General features: G+C 38.0%; 1 protein-coding gene across 3 annotated transcripts in view; it reads left to right on the top strand.

The window, feature by feature from the left end:
• The first annotated feature begins 214 nt into the window (after nucleotides 1-214).
• AGTPBP1 (ATP/GTP binding carboxypeptidase 1) overlaps nucleotides 215-22,117 on the top strand; it is a 66,156-nt gene continuing 44,253 nt past the window's right edge. For 2 of the 3 annotated variants that reach the window (XR_011678885.1, XM_071424839.1), the window contains exons 1-9: nucleotides 215-372; nucleotides 9,099-9,229; nucleotides 10,267-10,337; nucleotides 17,457-17,587; nucleotides 18,093-18,160; nucleotides 18,583-18,646; nucleotides 19,003-19,149; nucleotides 19,405-19,536; nucleotides 21,401-21,494. Coding sequence is in view for 2 of the 3 variants with exons in the window: in XM_071424839.1 (XP_071280940.1) it covers nucleotides 10,306-10,337; nucleotides 17,457-17,587; nucleotides 18,093-18,160; nucleotides 18,583-18,646; nucleotides 19,003-19,149; nucleotides 19,405-19,536; nucleotides 21,401-21,494 (668 nt within the window). In the remaining variant the exon portion in view is untranslated. The remainder of the gene's footprint in view (nucleotides 373-9,098; nucleotides 9,230-10,266; nucleotides 10,338-17,456; nucleotides 17,588-18,092; nucleotides 18,161-18,582; nucleotides 18,647-19,002; nucleotides 19,150-19,404; nucleotides 19,537-21,400; nucleotides 21,495-22,117) is intronic. The other variant, XM_071424838.1, reaches the window with a different exon arrangement.

Consider the following 22,117-nt stretch of genomic DNA (forward strand, 5'->3'; position numbering starts at 1 on the left):
ACCGAGAAAAGCCTGCTTCTATGCTCTTGCTACCCCCGCCTCCCATTAGATACTCGCGTATCTCACAGAAGTACGGACAGTTCAGGCGCGGGTGGCTGGTGCGGGGGCGGCCAGCCAGGGAGATTCACACCGCACACTCGTGCGGTGCTGCTCCACCCGTGCGGTCCGGACGGGCCGGGCACGGCGCTGCCCGCGGCGGCGCTTGCGCGCGGGCGGGGCGCGGCGGGGCCGGTGACGCGCTGCGGTGCGGGCAGGTCCTGCCGCCGCCGCCGCCGCCGCCGCATGAGCACGGCGGGGGCGCAGCACGGAGCCGCCGCCGCCGCCCGGCGCTCCCGCCTATGTGCCGCGGGGTGAGTGGCCGCCGGCGCGAAGGTGAAGCCCGGAGAGCCCGCATCGCCTTGGGCAGGGCGGAGCGGGCCGCGGCGGGGGCAGGGCCGCAGCCGAGACCGGGATTGGGATCGGGACTGGGGCGGGGCGAGGCGGGGCTCCTCTGTGCCGGGCTCTGCGGGGCGGCCGGGCGCGTCCCTGCGGGCACCGGTGGATGCGTGCGGGGCCGCTCGGGCACGGCAGGTCTCTGCCGAAGCCGCGCCCTGCGCGCTCTCGCCCGCGGAGATGGTCGCAGGCCCTACGGTAGGAGCGGTGCTGGTTTCCGGGCCTGGCGGTTGGGTCTGCCCGCGGCACGGGGTGGAGCCGCCGATGGCACGGAGCCCCGCGCCGGGCGCGGGACGCTCTTGTCCCCGCGCTCCGTGCGGTGCACAGCCGGCCCGTGCGCGCCTCCCGCTCCGCCGGGCGGCCCTGCACCAGCCGGGGCTGCCGTGAGCCTGGCCCTGCCGGCCCTCGAGCGCTGCGGCTGTGCCCCCGCTGCCGCGCCAGAGGAGTAACGCAGCATGGGCAGTGGGTGGAAAATAGGGCGGTTGGGATAACAACATTTGCCTCATGTGCCGTGCGACTTTGCCTGCCCAACGTCTGTCTGACTTCACGCTCAGTGGGTAGGAGTTTGTTAACCTTTGGGGTTTGGTTTTTCCTTTTCTTCTTCTTTTTTTCCTTTTCCTGCTTTTTTTTTTCTTTTTTTTTTTTTTCTTTTTTTCTTTTGTTTTCTTTTTGCAGTGGTGGAAATCTAGCACAGCAAGTGTTTCTTTGTAGGTACCGGTTCAAATGCTCGACAGAGGTTTGAGAAATAGGTTGCACATCAGGGTGGGGTGGTGTTTTTCTTCTGTGTAAACTGCTTTCAAGCACCAGGCTTTGTGTGAGATGTTTAGAAATCCTTAGCTGGACGAACTGTTATGGCTATTTAGAGCAATAATCTGTCACTAGTGTGTATAGTGGAAAGTGAATTCCTTTGTACCTGTATCGTATAAAATCACCGTGAAACTTCTGTATAGCCTTGTGGTGTGAATGTTGTTTTTTGTGGATTAGTTTTTCCAGCATTAGGAAATTAGCTCTCCAATGAGTGCATTCCCATGAATGATGTTTCTTTAAATAAATACTTGTCTGCACTGCCTTTATAGGTTATATTTCATGAAAAGGCTGTTTTGCAGGTAGCTTTCAGTGTGTATTTTGTGTAACCCTGAGTGACTGGATGTTGCTGATGGAATAGCCCCACCTTTTGGTTAATCCCTCATTGAAATTATACTTTTGACCAAAGAGTTTTTCTGGAAATTATACCTCATGCTGTGTGTTGTGAGTGCAAGTCTGTGTTGGAATATCTTTTAATGTCTTGGACTGGGGAGTGAAAAAATTATCTCCCTTCCTGAAGACTTTCCTATTTAATGTCAAGATAATTTTAACAGGTAGTTTCTGATGTTTCAGTTCATTACTGTGATTTTTTTATGCTAGTATAAATTAAGCAAAATATCTTTTTTTTAAAAAAAAAAGTTTCATTTAAAAAAAGGATTCTGTCTGTATTTTTTTTCAAAAAAGGTGGAAATGATCTTAAACCAAGGAGTAGTCGTGGTGTGTGAAGTGACACCTGATATATGTTTCTGTGAAGCGATACTTGGTCTCAGGCTTAACTTTCAGTTTAGGTGTTGGAGGTGGCAGTGCTCATATTTTAGTTTTCATGTTGAAGAACTTCACAGATTATTTTCCAAAATTAAGGTTTTGAGCTTGAAAAACATTCAGTTGTCTTGGCAGAAGATTTGTATTAGTTATCTTACTGCTGCTAGGAGCAACTTCCCTGAAATTACATGTAAGAAGCTACATGTAAAGAGAAAAAGGTGAAGGGCTCTCTGAAGTCCTTTTAGCTTACAGAAGGGGTTTGCTATTTCACCTTGCATTCAGGTTTTAGTTTAGGAAAGACATTCAGCTTTTCACTCAACAGCTTGTCAGCAGTGTGTCACATGATTAGAAACTTTGCAGTCTTTAAAATTCATGGTGATACTCTGCTAGACACAGTTGGGGATCACCTGTTTTTTTGGCTCGGGGTATGTTATTTGAAACCTCTCCTTGAATTCCACTATCTGTGAGCTACTTGCTCTTAGGAGATTGCTCCCTTGATACGAATTGCTAATGTTCAAAAGCACTGAGTGCTAATCAAGTCGCCCTGGCTCTGGAGTGTAACTGCAGTAATTGAAGTGTTGAAACTCCTTAAAGAACTTAGAGGGGAAGGTTTCCTGGAGTGAGTGTGAGAGTGCTGAACAAGGCAGCTGCTTGTGTGAGTGCTTAGCAGAGATTTATAACAGCAGTGTATCTCTGGGTATGTTTTCAGGCCCTGCCACTATCCACAGCTTAACTGTCCAATATCCTGTGCTAAGCATCAAGAAGATTATGAACTATCCAGTATGTGTCCTGGATACATGGATGATTCAGCATGGCTTCCATTTGGAAATGCAGTCACCATAGAAAGACTGGAAGTAGCAGAGTGGAGGGAGCACCCAAACATCCTTCCTTTCGTTTGCAACAGCTGCAGAGGCAACAGTCCTGAAAATGTCACCCTAAAACATTTAGTATATTACAAGGCATATGAAAACTTCCACTACATCCTTTATAAAACTTAAAATTACTGAGAAACAGGATGCCCAGGGGTTGCACACTGGAGATAGGTAATACTGTTTTAATTGTTCCAAGTGTAATTCATAAGCTAAATGGTACAAATCAAGATTTTGAAAGGGAGAACAGTTGCTGGGAGTATTATGGGTTGTTATGATTGTGTTTCTGCTCACCAGTGAGGTTTGAAGGGTTTGAGGTAGATAAATCAAAAGTGTTTGAGTAGATAAATCTGCAACATGGAGCCATGGATTTTTTTTATTTTTTTTTTAATATGGATTAAAATCAGGATAGCAGGTTTGCTTTATTAAGTTAGTGAACTAGGAAGTTTAGATCTTTGAGTTGATTTTTTTACAGACTGACCGTAACCATCAAGGCAGCATAACCCAAAGGAGCAATCACTGGGTTAGGTGCTAGAAAACACCTCTGACATATACCACTGTATTAAGCTTTTCCAAGAGCTGGCAAAAGTTCCTACGTTTCCAGTTCTTGTTCAGTTCTTGGTGTAGGGAAATACCTAGTTTCTGCTGTGGTTGTCCTTTTCCTTCTGGCTATTTTTATTGCTTCCTCTTCCCTCCCTGTGCCATTCACCTTCTACCTGATGAAAGGGTTATGCCAGCTGGACAAGAAGTAGCTGACTTTTGCAGTATTTCTGTCAGCTTAAATCACGAAAGCTTTGAATGTGATACTATGTGACTCTGATGACAGCAAGTTTGTCATATCTTGAAGTAACCCTATGCCTGCAATGCTAGTAACTTTCTAGGAGCTTCTTTCCAGGCAAGAAATAAAGTACTGGTGTTTTATTCTTCTCCTTTTCCAGCAAATGCTTTTCTTGCTTGCTTGCTTAGCGTTTTTGGCTACTTTTGTCAGACTTTGTTTTTGCAGTCAAGTGGACTGGTGCTAATGGCTGCATGACGTAGCTTGCAGCTTGCTGTAAAGGACTTTGGTGCTTCAGTTGTCTGTGAAGTTTTATGTACGTCATTTTGAATGTCTGATTATATGCTGCGGTTTATCTAGTCATGTCAAAAAGTCGGCACTTTGCTATAATGCAGCAGTGGGTAAGCTAATGAGCTGATTTTTTTTATTCCCTCCTATAAATATTCATAGTAAATGGCATAAGGGAAAGACAGTAACTGATTTTCAGAAGTATTTTTTTCTTTGATAAGTAAAGGTTGTTAGCCTTTTCATTTTGTTTTAGATTTACAAGTTAGGCTCTCTTCCACCAAAAACTTCATTTCTTTTTCTGCTTAGAGGACTTGGGTAGCCATTAGGTAAAGGTTTATTTTCTGCCATTTCCACATAAAGTCTTAAAATTATATCTGGAAGAAATAGTTTTTCTACTATCTTGAACAAACCTTTTCTCATGGAAGAAACACTTCTAAGGTACTTTTAGGTATATTATAATACTTTGATGGCAATAAAACTTTTGTACTGCTATATATTAAATCTTAGGAAGAGATAGCTGTTCAGTGTGTTCTCAGTGCCATTCTATCCTATTTTACAGTTCAATTAAAAAAACAATTGGTCCTGATAATTGACTCTCTCTGGGCTATTGACTAGGACTTCAATTCCTACCAAACACAGCTTAAGGTTCGGCATGCAGGGGGAGTCTCTGTTTTTTTTTTTTTTTCCAGTGCTTGTAAAGGTTCAGGAACTGGGCTAGGAATAGTCAGCTTCAGGAAACAGATTCTCAGTACCACATTAGTTATTATTCTTTTTATAAATGATTCTGTTTACTGGATTGTGATTGAGTGCAATGTAGTGTTTGCCAACTTGAAACTTAATTGTGAAGCTTGAAGGATTTCCCCAGATTTTTAGTATGGTTTATAGGTAACCACAGTTTTTATGGATTGTTGTGTGCATTGAACTTTTAGAATATAAAGCAGTTTGTACAAATAACTCTGCCATCTTCAAATTGCTTGTGAGATTTTTTACCTAACATTAAGTATTACATTTTTATTAAGGAAATGGTTCACATGCAGTACCTTTGCTAGCTTGTATGACATTAAAAGTGAACTGCATTCTTGGGGAAAAAAAAACCAAAAAACAACCCACAACTAACCATTTTTTCAAAAAGATAGTTGTGTAAGTTGTCATTTGAGACACTGAACTTGAAAACCATGTGTTAGGTATGAAAGAGTAAAGGATTAAATTGAGAAAGGAGCTACTTAAGGTACAATTGGTGGGACTTTTGCAAATGCTCAGTCCTCCTTATGGTGCAAGAGGATGAGATGGGGGAGACAGCACCACTGTGTTAATAGCAGTGGCCATTTCTTACTGCCGTCAAAGGAAGACTATACTGCTGTCCTAGTGAATAATTCTTTAGTGTAATGCTAGGTAACATACTGCTCATTTCTGTATGGTGTGATATTTGTGTGATTTTGCCATATTTAGAATGCTGGTTATCATGGTGTTTACCTGCTCTCTACAAGCTTTTTGGGTAGGTTCCTGTTGCTACAGAGACCATGACTCTTGCTGCCATGTATTGCTGGTTATCCTAAATTTTTAACAAAGAGTATATTCCTACTAGTGTGAATTCACTTAGGTAAATAGTCTGTTCTTGCAAACAATTTACTTCAATGTTTAAAAATGTAAACACAAGTGGTATTTTGGAATTAAGATTGCCTAGAGCACAAAGAATGCAGAAATCTTTTTATATGGTTCTGTTTATACAAACAGAACCATAAGTACTTTAAACAAACAAACTTATAAGTACTTTGAAAAAGAATATTTCGACCCACAAATAGCTTCTGAGACTTTGGTATACATTAAATGAGATAATATGAAAAGTGCATTTGCTTGTGATTTAATCTGCACTGGACTTGGGGAACTCACATGTACTTCTGTGAGAGGTAGAAGTGCTTTTGGAACCCCAGAATATAACCAGCTTCAGGGTTTCAGTATAGGTTCTCTTCTGCCTAGCATTTGTGACCTTTTAAATAACTACATGTTTTCTCAGTTCATACCTATAGTTTTTCTATTTAATTTTTAATGCATTGCATTTTGACACTGTTCTGTCACCTGAGATTTTGTACTCCTTTTTTTTTTTGTGTACTAGTTTGCCTTTTTTTGTACAGTAGCATTTACCAAAGATTTTGTTCAGCTACTTACTTGCACTATCTGATAAGTACACATCAGCATAATGACTTAGTTGCTGCAGACTTGTTACTTTTTTTCACCTTTCAAATCATCAATAGCTTCATGATGATCAAAAGTGAAGTCTGAGCTTTAGCTTTGAAAATATTTTGGGTTGCACCAAGCTTTGGATACGAAGTAAAACATGGAAATATATATATGTATAGATGAACAATCTTACAGGTTTTGCAGAGCTATTGTGGTAGACAGACCAAAAAACCCTTAAATTTTGGTTTTTCTCTTGAAAAGTGTAATTTGATATGTGGTTTTAGCAACTCCTGGGTTTATGATAATAAGATATCATGTTTTAATATATGCTTAACAGACTCAAAAAATATACATTTCTATATAATATTTATTAAGAACAGACGTTTCTGGAAAATAAAAACTTAATAGAATATAGTGCAAGTAGAGCAGATTCAGAAGTATTGATAAACTTTGTGTATCCATACTTGGTGTTGATTTTTCGGGTTTCCCTTGGAGTGTTTTTTGGAATGTAATTACAAAGCACTTTGCAGGAAGATCCTAGTATTAGCCATGGAAAATTTCAGACATCTCTGGCTCTTTGAAGTAGTCTATTTTCTGGTTGTGGAGTTTTTTATTGTTGTTGGGATTTTGTGGTTGGGTTTTTTTAAAATTATTTGGTGGTTTTCTTGTGTGTGGTAGTTTGGTCTTGCTGGTTTCTTGAGGGGTGAGAGTTTTTTAAGTAAATAAAATGCAAAGGTACTTTAAATTTTATTAAAATCACATTTATCTTTCCAGGGCAGGCATGTTCTTCTGCATTAAAGTATCTTGGTCAATTGAATACGTGAATTCTGTTTATGTAAACTGAGAAAGTCCTTCAGCAACAGAGAGATTATCCATGTTTCCTGTAAGAGAAAGTTTCAATAGCAGGATTTCAGCATGAAAACTTTCCATGGTTTTGAGAGGTAGTATGAGAAATGAGAAAGAAAAACTTAACATGAAAGTAGAGGTTAAAATAAAAATTTTGAGCCTCAGATGTGACATTATTGTGTGTTTATTTTATGACAATTTCTTTTGAGTATGATGTTATTAAAATAACAGAAATGCTCAGGACTAAACTGTTGTAATGGTGACTATGTGTTTTTTCTTCCTAGTGTCTAACCTAAACCTTCCTCCTTCCAGTTCAAAGCAATTGTATTGCCTCTTGACATATCACTCCACGCCCTTGAAAAAAGTCCCTGTCCAGCTTCCTGGTAGGCTCTTTCTTGGTGCTGGAAGGCTGCTCTAAGGTTTCCCCAGAGCTCTCTTATCTCTAGGGTGAAGAGTCCCAACTCTTTCAGCCTTTCTTTCTATAGAAGAATTGTTCCATCCCTCCAGTCGTTTTTATTGTCCCCTTCTGGACTCGCTTCAGCAAGTCCACATCCTTGCTACACTGGGACCCCCAGCACTTGTGTCAGGAAAATCTCCTCTGAATCCTGTTATGACATCTGACCAGAATTATTGCTGCCTTAGAGTGGCTGAGCATCTTGCTGTTATTCTAGTACATATATATATATAGATCAACTTAGTATTCAGGAGGATGGAGTTCATACAAGTCCTCTATAGGCAGTCCCAGTAATGCCTAATAGACACATCTGAGCATGAGGTCTGAATGATCAGTGCGAGTTCATTTCTTAAGCCATTGTTTTGAGAAAAAGAAAACTGCTTTGTGGTGGTCCTTGCCATTTAGTTTTGTGGTTAGAGTATTTATCCAAGAACTAGGAGTTCCATGGATTTCATGTTATTCTCAATTTTAGATTTTGGCAAATGCCAGAATTTCGTATGAAAGGTAAATAGTGGAGGGGGTATCCTCTTTGCTTTTGCGTGAACTTTGTCAGTGAGTATCAAATATTCAGGGTATTGAAAATCTGGATTAGCAGAGAAGGTGACTCAGTGACAAGGAATTCACCTAGGAGTGAGGCAAATATGTGCTTTTCTGAAGAGAAAGGAAAATGTGAAAATTACATGTAACTTCATGCAGGCTGTTTAATTTTTTGTGCTGTTGATAGCATTGTTATAGCAATTATTACAGTGCAGCTTTCTGATCTTGGGAAGACTGCCTGTTTCCCCTGTCTGGTTAGAAGAATGAATGAGGTAACATTTCACAGGCAAGGTGGAAAGGCAAAGGAGAGTGCAGAGAATTCAACATTTATCGGGTTGGAGTTCTACTTAGTCATCACTTCTTGCTCTCCCCTGCTTCCCTCCAAATTGAAGTGCTTTCATCCAGCTGTTGTTGGTCCTTTGCAAGCAGAACTAATGCTAATTTTTCGTCTGCTCTGCTACCACTGAAAGGCAAGTGGCATTGTTTAAAATATGTAAATTTATTCACCTACTGCCTTTAGCTTTCTATTGGGTGTTTATTTAAAATAAGGATAATATTAAAAGTTTTAAATTAATTTGGAAGGGGTTTTTTTGCATTATTTAGTCAAATGTTAAAGAGAATTCTTTTTTTCTTTAGTATGCATAGATGTCCCACCACATCTCTCTGGATTGCTGCTGTGTGCATTTCTCTCTTCATTTTTTCCTTGCTCCTTCTCAGCTGTTAGTTTTGTTGGGGTTTTTTTTTGTTTTGTTCTTGTGCTTTTTCTTCTTTACTTGACTTCTCCCCTTGACCTGGAGCATCAGTAAGCACTTTAATGTTTACTGGCATACTTTGTGGTGAATTTAGACAAACAAACTAAGACCTTGCAGTTCAAGATGGTTCAGCTCAGTAGCTGGCTCCACTTGTACAGCAGTTCAGTACACAATAATATATAGACACTCTTGGCACTGGCAGACTGTTCATCATCTGCATGACATCGGGTCCTACTTTTGCTGGAAGCAAAACAGCTCTTGGTTACTTGAATCCAAGGGTCTGATTTCCACCCAGTAAGACCTGCAACCTGGTTGGAATAATCCAGACTTTGTAATTCCTTAAATTGTCAGTAATGGGGTGGACATAGCTCTTCTCTTGTACCTTTTTGTTTTGTTTAAAGGATTTCAAGACAGTGTACACCTGAAGAGTGTTTGGAAAAAGCTAAGACACCTGTTAACTTGAGTCAAGCTGGAATTCTTGTGAAAAGTTAAGCATTTTCTTCCTGGCTGCTGGGAACAGATTCTGCTTTCAGTAAGTCTGGAAATAAGCCTGTTTCATACTTCATCAGCTTTAGGGTTTTAGCAGTGGAGTGGAATTTACCAGTAATAAAAACCTGTTTATTTTTATGTGCTGAATAATTAGGATTTTTGTGAGGTTTTACAAATTTATTTGAGGAGAAGGGGATGGGGGGGAGGGAGTGGTGGGCAGCTTAGTGTGTAGTTGGCTGAATTTCTTGCCTACATTTTCCAAGAGAAGAGTGCTTTATCTTACTCATTCGCAGCACCCATATCTTGGAACATCCATTTTCCCCCTTTCTGTCTTCTACCTTTAAATTAACCACTGAGCTCTTGGAGGTCAATTTTTTTTTCACAGTGGGAGTATTTGTCTGTCATTCATATTATGTCTCAGATGGAAGTACTGGTGCTCAGTTAATGGTCCTGCAGGCTGCAACCTTAATTGCTTGGAGGCACCATTTGAGGAAGCGGTGTGCCCTGAGGACACTATGTCCTTAGATGGATAGGAAAATTGAGTCCTTGGCATGATATGGTTTCTGTCCAAGGAATGTATTGAGGTCTTGCTTAAATAAGAACACCAAATACTCCATGTTTCTCACTGTGCCTCTAGCCTTAGTTATTCTATAGATACACAAAATCCAAGTCAGGAATCAGCATGTTGTGGCATCTCATAATATTGTCAAGTAAGTTTGAGAAATGTATTTACTGGCTTCAGCAAAAACTTTGTGTTAAAATTCTGTCATTGGCAGGAAAATAATGTCTAGTAAATGACTGATACTGAAAAGTCTCTATTTCATTGTCATCAGACTTTTTGAACCTTGGTAGGCCTGAATTATAATGCAGAATCATACTCCATACTTAAAAAGCAATAGTTTATTTTAGAAAGCTGGATCAAATAGTGTGAAGGGAGAAGAGCTTGTGACAGTGTGGAGAAATGCAATCACTGTGAATAAATTCAGCATTTCTAGTGAAGGGACATCCAGTGTCGTGTCAGCATTTCTTCTCTAAAGAGCAAAAGATGTCAATAATATGTAGTTTTTTAATGTCTTACAGGTTGTCAGAGATGGTGATTTGAAGAATCATACTTCCAATATGAACAAAGCAAAAGCATCATCTGAAAAAAGGTAAATTTAAAACTACAGTCACATCTTAACATCAAGGTATTTGAGATTTGTAAAAAAAACAATCTTTAACTTAGTAAGAATATCTTTTATCTTCTTACTAAGAAGATAAATAAAATACACATTGTGGGTCTCTAGTTGGGATGTGCACGTTGGTGTGCTGAAACATTGAGGGATTTAATACTGATTAACACAAAATATCTTCACATTTAATAAATAACTTCTTAAATATAAATTTTCAGTTAATGATACATACTAAATTTAATTGAAAATTTAATTAATTTCATAATTTTATGCACATATTGGTAAACAAAAAGTTTTTTCTACTGAAGGAATTAAAGAAGTTTATAATACTGTATAAGAAGGCATGAATTTGTCATAAGATGTATGTCATCCTGCAACAATCTTGCAACACATAGCTAGGACGAACCAAAGTGGGATGCAGAAGATGCCAGGTTGGAAAGCCGTGTTTGTTATTTTCATGTGAACTTAGATGTCTTAGCTAGCATTTGCGACATGTGTGAGATTCTCTGGAAGGCTGTTAAGTTAAGGCACCTTGTTAAATCAAATCATCTAATCAGATTGAAAAAAAAGTGAAGTCAGCAAGATTGGGAATTCTGGCTTCAGTTTTAGTTTTCTGAAGTACTAGTTATTTTCTATGTGAGGAGGTGAATTTTCATGAAGAACATGCTCTACTGTGAATTATGTTTGTATGTTGGGATCTATTTAAAATTTGACTTCAAATTCTTTTATGTAGAATCATCCTTACTTTTGCTGACTTTGGGTTAGGGTTTATATCAGGCTGGTTTTTCCTGTTTTTGTGAGGGGTAGATCAAAAGAAATGGCAGAAAAACTTATATTTTTTTCTTGTGGTAGACTAGCCCCTTAGGCATTATGATAAGCAAAGCAAGCTCTCTATCAGCAATGAATATTCTTGAAAATTATAATGCATAAAATATTTTATCACAAAGAATATTAGATATTTGCAGGGTTGCTACTTAAGTGCCGTTTATTCTTCTTTACTTAGAGACAAAATGAAAGTTTCCATCCCTGCAGTTCAAAACAGTTGTTCCCTAAGTCATGAATAAGTTAAGGTGACTCTGTGTACAGAGATAGCTATGAACTCTAATCAGAAATATCAGCTCTCTAACCATTACTTGATAACTGTGGAAGTGGTTGAGGAAAAAAAAACCAAACCCATAGTTTGAAATTTTTTTTGTTAGAATAAAATCTGAACAAACTCATGAGAAGCCTACCTGTTTTAAAGGCTCATGGTAACATGCTAAAATGCAGATCTGTTTACTGTGGGGGAAGAAGGAACTCCCTTGTACATCTCTGTGCTGGCTGACTGCAAACAGCAGTTTCAGGGGAAGTAGGTGTAATTGAGAAACCTATGACATCCCTCATTTGACTATTACATTTTGTAAGGCTTCTTCCAAGGTCAATAGCTAAAAACCATTCTAAGACAATTGAATTTTTATGAGCAGCTATGGCTTAGAGTTATCTTTCTCATTGTGGGTAGACGTGTAGAAAGCTACAATGATGTGTTTTAGCATTTGCATAGTGGAAATGGCATACAATGAGTAATGGAGGATTGTGAATCTTACCACTTCTTCATTAAAAGAGTTCAAATGCTTAAATCTTTTGGGAGTGAAAGAAGTATCCATGTAATGAGGAATCTCTCTTTGAGAAAATATCTTCTGGTTGAGGAAGTTCACTTTCAAATGTGAACCCCTTCTTGATGTTGTTTCAAGTGTGAAGCCCTGAAGTCCTCAGTTCTGGGCATGCTTCCTTATTATATACTTGTGGCTTTCCTGACCAGAGAAAGAGGAAATCCACAAAGCTCCCTGGTTAGCTAGAGTCATGTCATGTTCTAAGTTTTGGTAACAGTTGACATAAGGACAGGGGTGCTTCCTTCCAGGCAAAGTGGTACTGTGAGGGGCATTTTGAACTGTAACATTTGAATGTGGAATGAAGAAAGAGTTTCCTGCCTGTGGAGATAAGAACTGTACCAGATCAACTAAGCCTGGTAAACTTCACTTCAAAATGCTTAAAGAAAGTGTAAATCTATCAGAGAATAATAATTATTGGTTGTCTTTGGACAGGGTTGAGCACTGACTGGATACAAGATCAATGGTAGTTGATGACTGTCAGAAGGAAATGGTGCCCAGTTTACTTCTGGATGTGCTCTGTCTCTTTCTGGTTTCAGCTAATGGTGGCAAACATTCTGGTTTTTTTACTAATGATCTGTAAGAGAGGGAAGTTGTTGAAATTATGGACAACTTGAAGCTTGAAAGATCTGCAAAACTGCTGGAGGACCAAATTATTTCAAAATACTCTTGTAAAATGCAGAAAATGGTTAAGAATATTTGGAAATGGAAATATGTGCAGGATACTATGCTTAGAGAGGTATGTCACTGGAAGAGATAAAGGACAGTTGCATTTATAGTAAGAAGTGCCTAAAATGACAATATTAAACTTCAGGGAGAAAGCCTTTCAAATGAAGGGATACAAAGAATGAGATTGTCTTTGGTTATTGAATCATTTTTGCAGGTCATCAGGGACTGGTCTGGCATATATGTGTCATGAAGAGTATCTCTGGTGTTTATCCAGATCTGAAGAGAATAGTTTTTATGGTGCTATGAAGTTTCTTTTGGTGCTCTTTAGTCATGGTTTTTAGGAATTAAAGATAACAGAGACTCTATGTAACCCTCAGTGACAGAATGCTATTATAAGAAGGCTTTAGAATGGACGGGATGAAAAAAGTCACTCCTAATAGCAAGAAGGGTTCCTCACCTTGTGGGAAAACCAGTCTCATATTGTTTCTGTGCCCCTCCAACATCAGTGACAAGCTCAGGCACTGAGCTCTGGAGAGGTGCATGATGGTGTGTCAGGTCAGTCTGAGTCATCTCATTTTTTCTGACAATGGCTTTTGACTGAGTAGAAACCATAGTCTTCTTGTTTGATGGGTGATGATTCAAATTTATGTTGGATACTCCAGACAGAATTCTTGAGACTGGTCTGCTTTGCATTTGTACCAGTTTGACCACAGGTTTCCCTTAGAAATGTCTCATTCTGCAAACCCATTTACTCATGGTGCAGCAACGTAACTGGTGCCTCCTAGGAGTGACCACCAACAAAGGAACCCCTGGGCTTTTATGCCTTCACAGTCCAAGAACAGCAAAGTCTCAGCTCTTTCCCCTGAGTCTTCAGCTCCTGCTGTGTCTCTGTCTGGTGACCACAAAAGTCTGGGCACAGTCTTCAGGGTATTCATCTGAGGTTCTGCAATGTTGGCAGCTTGAGAGGAAATGTTCCTTGGACAGGACAAAGTCCATTCTGAATGTTTCTTGTTGTGGGATTGAAAACACTGAATTCCATGGTGCCTCACCATTTTGGAGAACTGTCTTCTAGATTTGGCTGCTGAAGGGTTCACTGGTCAAAACATACGTGTTTACATTACAAATAGGAAAGAGTCTCATTACAACTTGTACTTTCATATTGTTCTGAGGTCAAATGGGTGATCCCAGCAATATTACCAACTCTGCTGATACATGTCTGTCTTGCTGCTGTAGTTCCTGTCTTGTGGTCTTTTTGATGTACTGTGCAGGCATTGAAAACTGTCAAATAGTTTTATAACCACTATGTAGATTAGTGTAGAATATTGGTAAATAAGAGTATAATTCTTGTTTTAAGAAGAAATCTCAGCCATAACTAAGAGGAAATCAAGACTTTATTTGCATTTCATTGTTGGCTGGTGTTAATTTTTAGGGATGCTTTATTGTGTATGCTGAAGACATGAAATGCAGATAGCTGTATTTATGTTGGAAGACTTTATACAAGATGAATAGCCTAAAACCATTTTAAAGATATCTCTGCTGTAATAAGCAGTTATTGCTGTTGGTAGAAACTCTGTCCCCAGGAGGAGATTATAACTCTAAATCTTAGAACTTAAGTTGTTATACTGCCCCATACTGAGAATTATTTACCCTACCTAAACCTTTTAAAGCTTTTATTAACTATGGAGGAATTGTGTTAGATGCCAGCTTCTTGTACATGGTAAATTGCTTCCATATGTCAGTGTTGCTTGAATTTTCCAGGCTGCAGCAGTCAAAAATCAGGTTTTCTCTGACATTTTAATACCTATAGGTGAATTCTATCTTTGCAAAGACTTTTTTTTTTACATTTTTGTTGTTACTATTATTACTTATTATTCCTGAGCATCAGCTTTGCTTTCTTGGATTTTTTTCATCTTTCAAACGACGTTACTTTCATTGTGGGACCAATGGTGTACCACAATGGAAGTGATGTGCACACACGCCAGTTGAAGCAGCAGTTCTCTTACACATCGCCTTACATGTGGATTGGCTGGACTCTTACTTCTTTTGCTTGTAGAGCTGGTGAAGATAACATCCTATATAATTTGGTCAGTTTGTGTATTGGAGCAACAGAACCTGTGGATTTCATTACAATCTTGTGTCAATTTTGGAGCATTTCAAGTTCAGCAGATAAACAGAGAAGCAGAGATAAGCAAAACAAAGCTTATGCAAATAATAATGGCTTTATGCTATTCAGCATGGTGTTAGATGGTGAGAAAGGATTGGAGTTATTATGCTTCACTTACTCAAGGTAATTAATGTTTTAGCACCCAAGACAGATTTAATTTAGATTAAAAAATAATTAAATTTTGATAATTAAAATTTTTAATAATTTTTTTTTTTAAAGTCTATCAAGTACCTGAGAAGGTGATAGGCTTACTTCACAAGATAAAATGACTCCTATTTAAGAGCTATAATTAATATAACCATTTCTTATTCTTGTTCTTACTAGCTTGTAAGTATCATCCATAATCTGAAATTGATTTTTGGCTATGCTTCTCATTTAGATGTCTGTGTGGAAAAGCGAGAGTGGTGGAAGCAGTTTCCTGTGCAGCTCTCACATCAGTTTGCCTTCATGGCAGTATAACTTTTGCTCTCAACTAACTTTTTCCCATAATTTTAACATTTTAGTAGAGTTAACTGTACGCGTGAAACCTTTACACAGATGTAAGATATAAATCAAGGAGTAATAATTCCTCACTGTATAAACAAAACTTACTGACTATTCATAAAGCTAGTATCGTAGATTTTAATTTTATTGTAGATAAAGCAATGTTGTGTAAAATGAATTATTGTTGATTATTTGGGGACTCTAATGTTGTAAATGAAAAGCCAAGTTAGTTAATGCATAGAAGTCATAGTTTCCTGTAGTTAATTGCATGACTACAATTGAAATGTTAAACATCTGTTTAAAAATTACTGTCATGTAGGAATGTGAATCTCAAAACTATTCTGAATAGTTTTTATGATCTAAAAGTATAGAACAAATAAAACAGTTTCTATACTGACTCTGTTTAGAATAAACACTTGGAGCAATTCTTTCTTTCTACTTATCTATATAAATGCTTGGACTGAAGTGGTGTCTTACACTAAAATACATTTTCAAGGCAATTTTTTGTTGGCAGGACTATTCGGTTTGCTGGTTTTGATAGCAGTGGGGAGGCTACAGGACTGGTTTCTGTGAGAAGCTGCTGGAAGTTTCCTCCATGTCCAGCAGAGCCAATCCCTGGTGGCTCCAATACAGATGTGTCACTGGCCTAGGCTGGGCCAGTCAGAAATGGTGATAACACTGCTGTGATAACAGATTTAAGATGAAAGGGAAAAAAGTTATTATGCAGATATAATTGTGGCCAGAGAAGAGTAGGGTGAGAACACATGAGAGGATCAACTCTGCAGACACCAGGGTCAGTGGAGAAGGAGGAAGAGGAGGGGGAGGTGCTCCAGGCACCAGAGCTGAGGTTCTGCTGCAGCCCCTGGTGCAAACCATGGCGAGGCAGCTGTGCCCTGCAGCCCATGGAGGTCCATGGGGATGCAGAGATCCACCTGCAGCTGGTGGAGGAGACTCTGGAGCAGGTAGATGCACAAAAGAGTCTGTGAATCCAAGGGAGGCCCCATGATGGAGCAGCTTGTCCTTGAAGGACTAGTACCCTGTAAAAGAGTGACCCAGGCTGCAGCAGTTTTGGGAGGACTGTGTGTCCATGGGAGGGACTCTCATTGCAGCAGGTCACTGAGAGAGAGCTGCTGCTCATGAGATGGACCCATGTTGGAGAAGTTCATGGAGAACTGTCTCCCATGGGATGGACCCCATGGTGCAGCAGGGGAATGACTCCTCTTCCTGAGCAGTGGGAGAAGCCCCAGGTGATGAACGGGCCATAACCCCATTCCCTGTCTCCCTGTGCTGCTGTGGTAGGAGCAGAGCTGGAAGGAAGGACGGGTGGCAGGAAGCTGTTTTTAAGGGTTATTTTACTTTCTCATTACCCTGCTCTGATTTTGTCAATAATAAATTCCCTTCATATCTCTTAAGTTGAGCCTGTTTTGCCCCCGATGGTATTTGGTGAGTGATGTCTCCCAGTCCTTATCTCAACCCATGACCCTTTATTAAATTTTCTCTCCTCTGTTCAGCTGCAGAGGGGAGTGAGTGGCTTTGCTGGATGCCTGCCTTGTGGCCAGCATAAACCCACAAAAGCAGGGCAAAATGCCCTTGTAGTCAAAATGAATCCAAACTTGGATGATAATTTTAGAAACCTTCCTAAGTTTTTTCCTTCAAAATGGTGTTCTTGTTATTCAGCTGGTGTGTGCTAGTTTGCTCACTTCACAAGTGAGATTATTTTCTTCCTGTTCTGAAATGCCATCCTGTGAGACAAGCTGTCTTTTGGTCTGTTTGTAGCCAGTTTTTCCTTGAATGGCAGGTTTGATAGGGTATCCTGTCACTTAACATAAATTATTAAATATAAGTCACTCTAGATGGCGTAGATGAAGAACATTTGTACCTATAGCTGCATTTTACTTGCTGTAACTGATTTCCCTGTTCGCAGTTGCTCTTGGAGATGCTGTTACATACAATTAGTCTGTTACAGTACAGGCTTTGGAAAATCTGTAAGTTTGCCAGAACTGAGAATCAAGACTGTTTTCCAATCCAGATAAAATATGGAAGTGAATCAGCCACACCCTTTACTCTAGCATCAAGTTTCTGTTGTTAGGAGCTTTTGTGTCTGATTTAGATGGAAAAATCATATCTTTTTTGTAGTGTTTCTGCCAATTCTCGGACTATATCCCTGCTGTCACAGCTGGAGAAGATAAATTCAGACTCTGTGTTAGGAGAATCAGACAGTGCCAGACATGTTACCTCAAAGATCCTTCATCTGGTCCAGAGTCAAGGTAATTATCTAAGCTTTGTGGTTTTAGTAGTGCTTCTTGTATCTCCCTTGTTGGACTTTAAATTTTGACTTAGTGAACTTGATTATACATCTGCTTTTGTCACTGATTGTTGAAAACGTCTGTTTAAGACCATATTTAATATATCTCCTATAGTATTGGTAGTGCTGAGTCCATTTTGTGTTGTCAAATAGCTGTAATTTAAGTAAAAATTCGCTTCATATGTATATATGTCTGTGTGTTATATATGTGTAAAGGGTAGAAGTATCTGGAAGGCAGCTTTCTTACTAATATTTTTCTTCACTTTTTTTTCTAGGCCATCACAAGATTGTTGAACAATTGAAAACAAAAATTAGTTTTAAAATTGACTAAATCTTTTACTTAGATCTTATTATATACATATATGCATTTTTAATAAGTTTTATTATTTATTAAATTTTCTTGTCAATTTGTAGATGATAACATATATTTTTTACTACAAGCCAGTATTGGTCTTTTTCTCTGACAGAAAAAACCAGGAAGGAGATGACTTCTAAGGGCTCCACTGGAATAGAAGTTATCCTGTCAACCCTAGAGGTAAAATGTTTTAATTTTTTTGGTTGTGGGTTCATAGCAGTTTTGCTTTTTATCATCATGAAATGTATATATTTTTATTATATTTGTATTATGAAATATGTTGTTATCCTATGGAGTCTTCAAAACTTGTGTTGGTTTGTTATGAATAGATACTGCCTTTAAGTAACCTCCTCTTGACTTTCTCTCCCTTGTATTTAGATATTTTAAGAAATTGCTTGTCACCTATCATTTCTAATCGATGTATCATATTACAAAATGTGTTTTAATTGGTTTTGTGGTTAATTTGGGCTGCCTAGTTGGATGGTTGCTATGTGGGTGCATCCAAAGTTCTATTTAATTTTGTGGTGGCAATTCCTCCTATCTTTAAGTATCCAAACCATTTTTAGACTGTATGCTAAACACAGATCTTTTTTTTATTGCAGAATACAAGAGATCCTCAAACTATTCTAAATATATTGAATATTCTCATTGAGATAGTCTCAGTTGGTAAGTTTTCATTAAGAAGTAATGTATGATTATATTTATGCTTGCTTTTTCAGATATCTTTTGTTTGTTTTCTCTGGTTACTTTTTATTGTTGATGGGTTTTTTCATAAAGTATCATTATTTTGGTTTTTGTTGTTGATTGCTGAAGCATATGCAGAATTAAAAGAATTTAAAGACTGAAGTTACTTTTCTAATAATCCTACACAATAGTTTGTTGCTGCATGTTCCTGCATAGTGCAGTCATATATAAATAAAATACTGATGTTCTAAAGACTAACTTCTGAAGACTTATATCTATATCTTAGATATTTAATTTTTCTTTGGCTTTAGATGTATCAGTTCAGTTTTAATTTCTAGGTTGTGGTCGGAGAGCAAGCGTCTTAGTCACCAAAGGAGGGACACAGATCTTGTTACAGCTGCTTTTGACTGCCAGCAAAGACTCTCCACCAAATGAAGAACTAATGGTGCTTCTTCATACTCTCCTTGCAAAAATTGGTCCAAAAGGTGATATTATGGCTTAATAATTACAGTTTTATAATTGAAACTTAATAATTTTTTTTCTGTAGTTGTGTAAGCATCCACATACTCAGAACTGGTAGAGAAGAAAAAAATTAAAGTGAAGTAAATTAGAGGGGAGGAAAGAATGGTGGAAAGTAGATAAGCAGAGTTGACATCAGTAGAGAGTTCAGTAATTTAACTTCTTTTTTTTTTAACAATTTCAAAATCAGTGTCATTGGTCTTGTATTTCTCTGATGTCAGACAAGAAGATTGGTGTGAAAGCAAGAATAAATGGTGTCCTAAACATATCATTGAATTTAGTGAAGCATAATTTGCAGAACCACAGGCTAGTATTGCCATGTCTTCAAGTATTAAGAGTTTATTCAACCAACTGTAAGTATTGCAGAAAGTTATTTTCTTTCCTATATGAATAAAGCTTTTTATCTAGATAAGGTTAAAATATCAACTCTGAGTGCTTGTTTAATGTTTGTTATTTAAACTATTTTTGTCTAAAAATTTTCTCCTTATATCCTCAAAATGCTTAAATTCTAGACAGAAATATTTTTTTGATCAGTGCTATTGGGTGTGTGGAATTTTGAGCCATCTAATTTGCATAAATGCTGATGTTTAAAGCTCTAAACCAGAAATGCTAATAGTTTGCTAGCAGAAGCACTTAGAGATAAATAATCACTCTCTTTATTATTCATTCTCATGTTTTTTATTTCTGATGTTATATTTATTTCTTTATTACCAATTTAAAACTTGGTTAACACAGAAAATATTTCAATTGAACCTAATTATTTCTTAATTTAACCTTTTCCTTACTCCTTTTGTTCAAGAGCTCCACTCTCCACTATTGGACTAATATTTTTCCACAAGAGCCTAGTTGTTTTGGCAGGCAGTAGGAAATTGATGAAAATAGTGAGGTTCTTTCTGTATCTCTACTGTCAGTTAGATGCTCTTAATTTTTTTTCATTTAAGCTTGAAATGGTTGTTAATCTTCTTATTTATGTGCAAGAAATTTAAAACATGGCCAGGTTCCCCCACAGAGAACTGATTTGATAATCTGTAAGATTATCAAATCAGGTCATTCACATGAGCAGCAATAATTCATAAAGCCTTAATATTTTCAAAACATGGAAGCTTTATTTCTGTTGAGCTGTCTGATAATGAGGTGAAACACTCCTAAAATGAAAAGTCTAATACAGATAGTTACATTGGTTACATTGCTTATCTGAAAACTTGCTTCATCCTGAAAATGGGACTGAGTCTCTAATTTGAATTCTAAAATCAGTTCTGTTTTTCTGTATTTCTCACCCTTTATGAAAAGAAAAACTACTGTAATTTTTTGTAATTTGTAATTTTCTGATGAGTAGTAATTCTTCAAGTTTCTGTACAGTTACTATCAGAGTAAGTCCTAACTTGACTTAGGTTCTGGTATGATGTTGCTGCTAACGATGATAAAATTGCCACTTGGGTTCACGTAGTAAGTTCTACAGTGATAACAGTGTTTATTATATTGAAGTAAATTCTTAGCTGCTCTCTTCCTAGTTTGTTAGGAGAACGTATTGCTAAACTCAGTCAGGAATGGAATTTTTGTGTGTGTCAGCAGTTTGTATTTTCAGTTGGCTGTTGTACTTCTGACATACACTTTAAGTACATATTTCTCTAACATGGGTCTTAGCATTATTTCTTTTCATTTGCTCCCATTCAAATAGATTACTTTTATATTTTTTTTCTGAGAACATGTGTTCAGAGCATGTAGTTCAGGAAAGCTATACCAATTGGCATTTTAAAATTTTGTAGCAGACTCTTGGATTTCAAATCCTGGTGAATATACCTGTTTGTCCAAATACTGAAGGGTCATAGTCATATCTTATGACGGCAAATCATAGAACCTGAAATTTTAGAACACCTGCTGTTTCAGTAAACTGTGAATTTCTATAAAGAAAATTGCTTTTGTGTTGTATCTTAGTAACAAAGAAAGCAGAAGCCTGCATTGGAAGTAGTATGTGGTTTTATTTGTAAAGTAATAATTAAGTTTTCTTCTTTTCCAAGTTTTAACAGGATTGGATCATCATGCTTATTATGTGTAGAGTACCATCTGCTTGTCACTGTATGTCTTAAAGGACTAAAATGACTAGCATTTTTTGTACTTCAAAATTAACTTGTGTGAATTTTAGTTTTGAGTATATGGATCTTTTTCTTTTGCCTTTCTTACTACATTATGTTAAAATGGATTGCTTTTAACTTCCAGCTGTAAATGCAGTATCTCTGGGAAAGAATGGAGTAGTAGAACTGATGTTTAAGATTATTGGTCCTTTTAGTAAAAGGAACACTAGCCTTATGAAGTAAGTAAGATTTCTTTAATATACCATATGATAAAACCTTGTATATTTTTTCAAAAGTTACTTGTAAATGGAAAACAACATTAGAGAAATCAAATGCAAATAATATTTGAAGATTAAAGTGAAGGGTGATGGGATGGAGTATCACAAGTATGAGAAATTTTAATTTTTCCCAGTAGAGTAATCCAAAATACTTGAATGTCTAGTTGCAGTACTGGTAAAATAATATACATTATTTTTTATCTCTAATATTCCTGCATGGAAACTGTACAGTGGTTAACCCTAAATCATAACAAGTAGATCAAGACAATCCCATCATTTTTCAGTTTGTTTCTACAGCACTAAGCCTGACAGAGTTCAAGAGCATTTAGACAATGCTCTCAGGCACAGGATGTGACTCTTGGGAGTGTTGCTGTGCAGGGCCAGGAGTTGGACTTGATGATCCTTGTGTCCCTCTTCCAATTCAGCTTATTCTATCATCTGCTTTGTGATTTTAGTGTGACACAGTCCCTTTTGTTTGACAATAGAATTTTTTTCCATTTTTCTGCAAAGCAAATAGACATCTGGAGCAAGAACATAAAACATTGATTAGGAAGCCCCAGCAATTACTGTCTTGTGGGCTATGA

The sequence above is a fragment of the Agelaius tricolor genome, unplaced genomic scaffold, assembly GCF_023055355.1.
Source record: "Agelaius tricolor isolate 1412-34295 unplaced genomic scaffold, bAgeTri1.0.p SCAF_4, whole genome shotgun sequence".
In the NCBI taxonomy this organism is placed as follows: Eukaryota; Metazoa; Chordata; class Aves; order Passeriformes; family Icteridae; genus Agelaius; species Agelaius tricolor.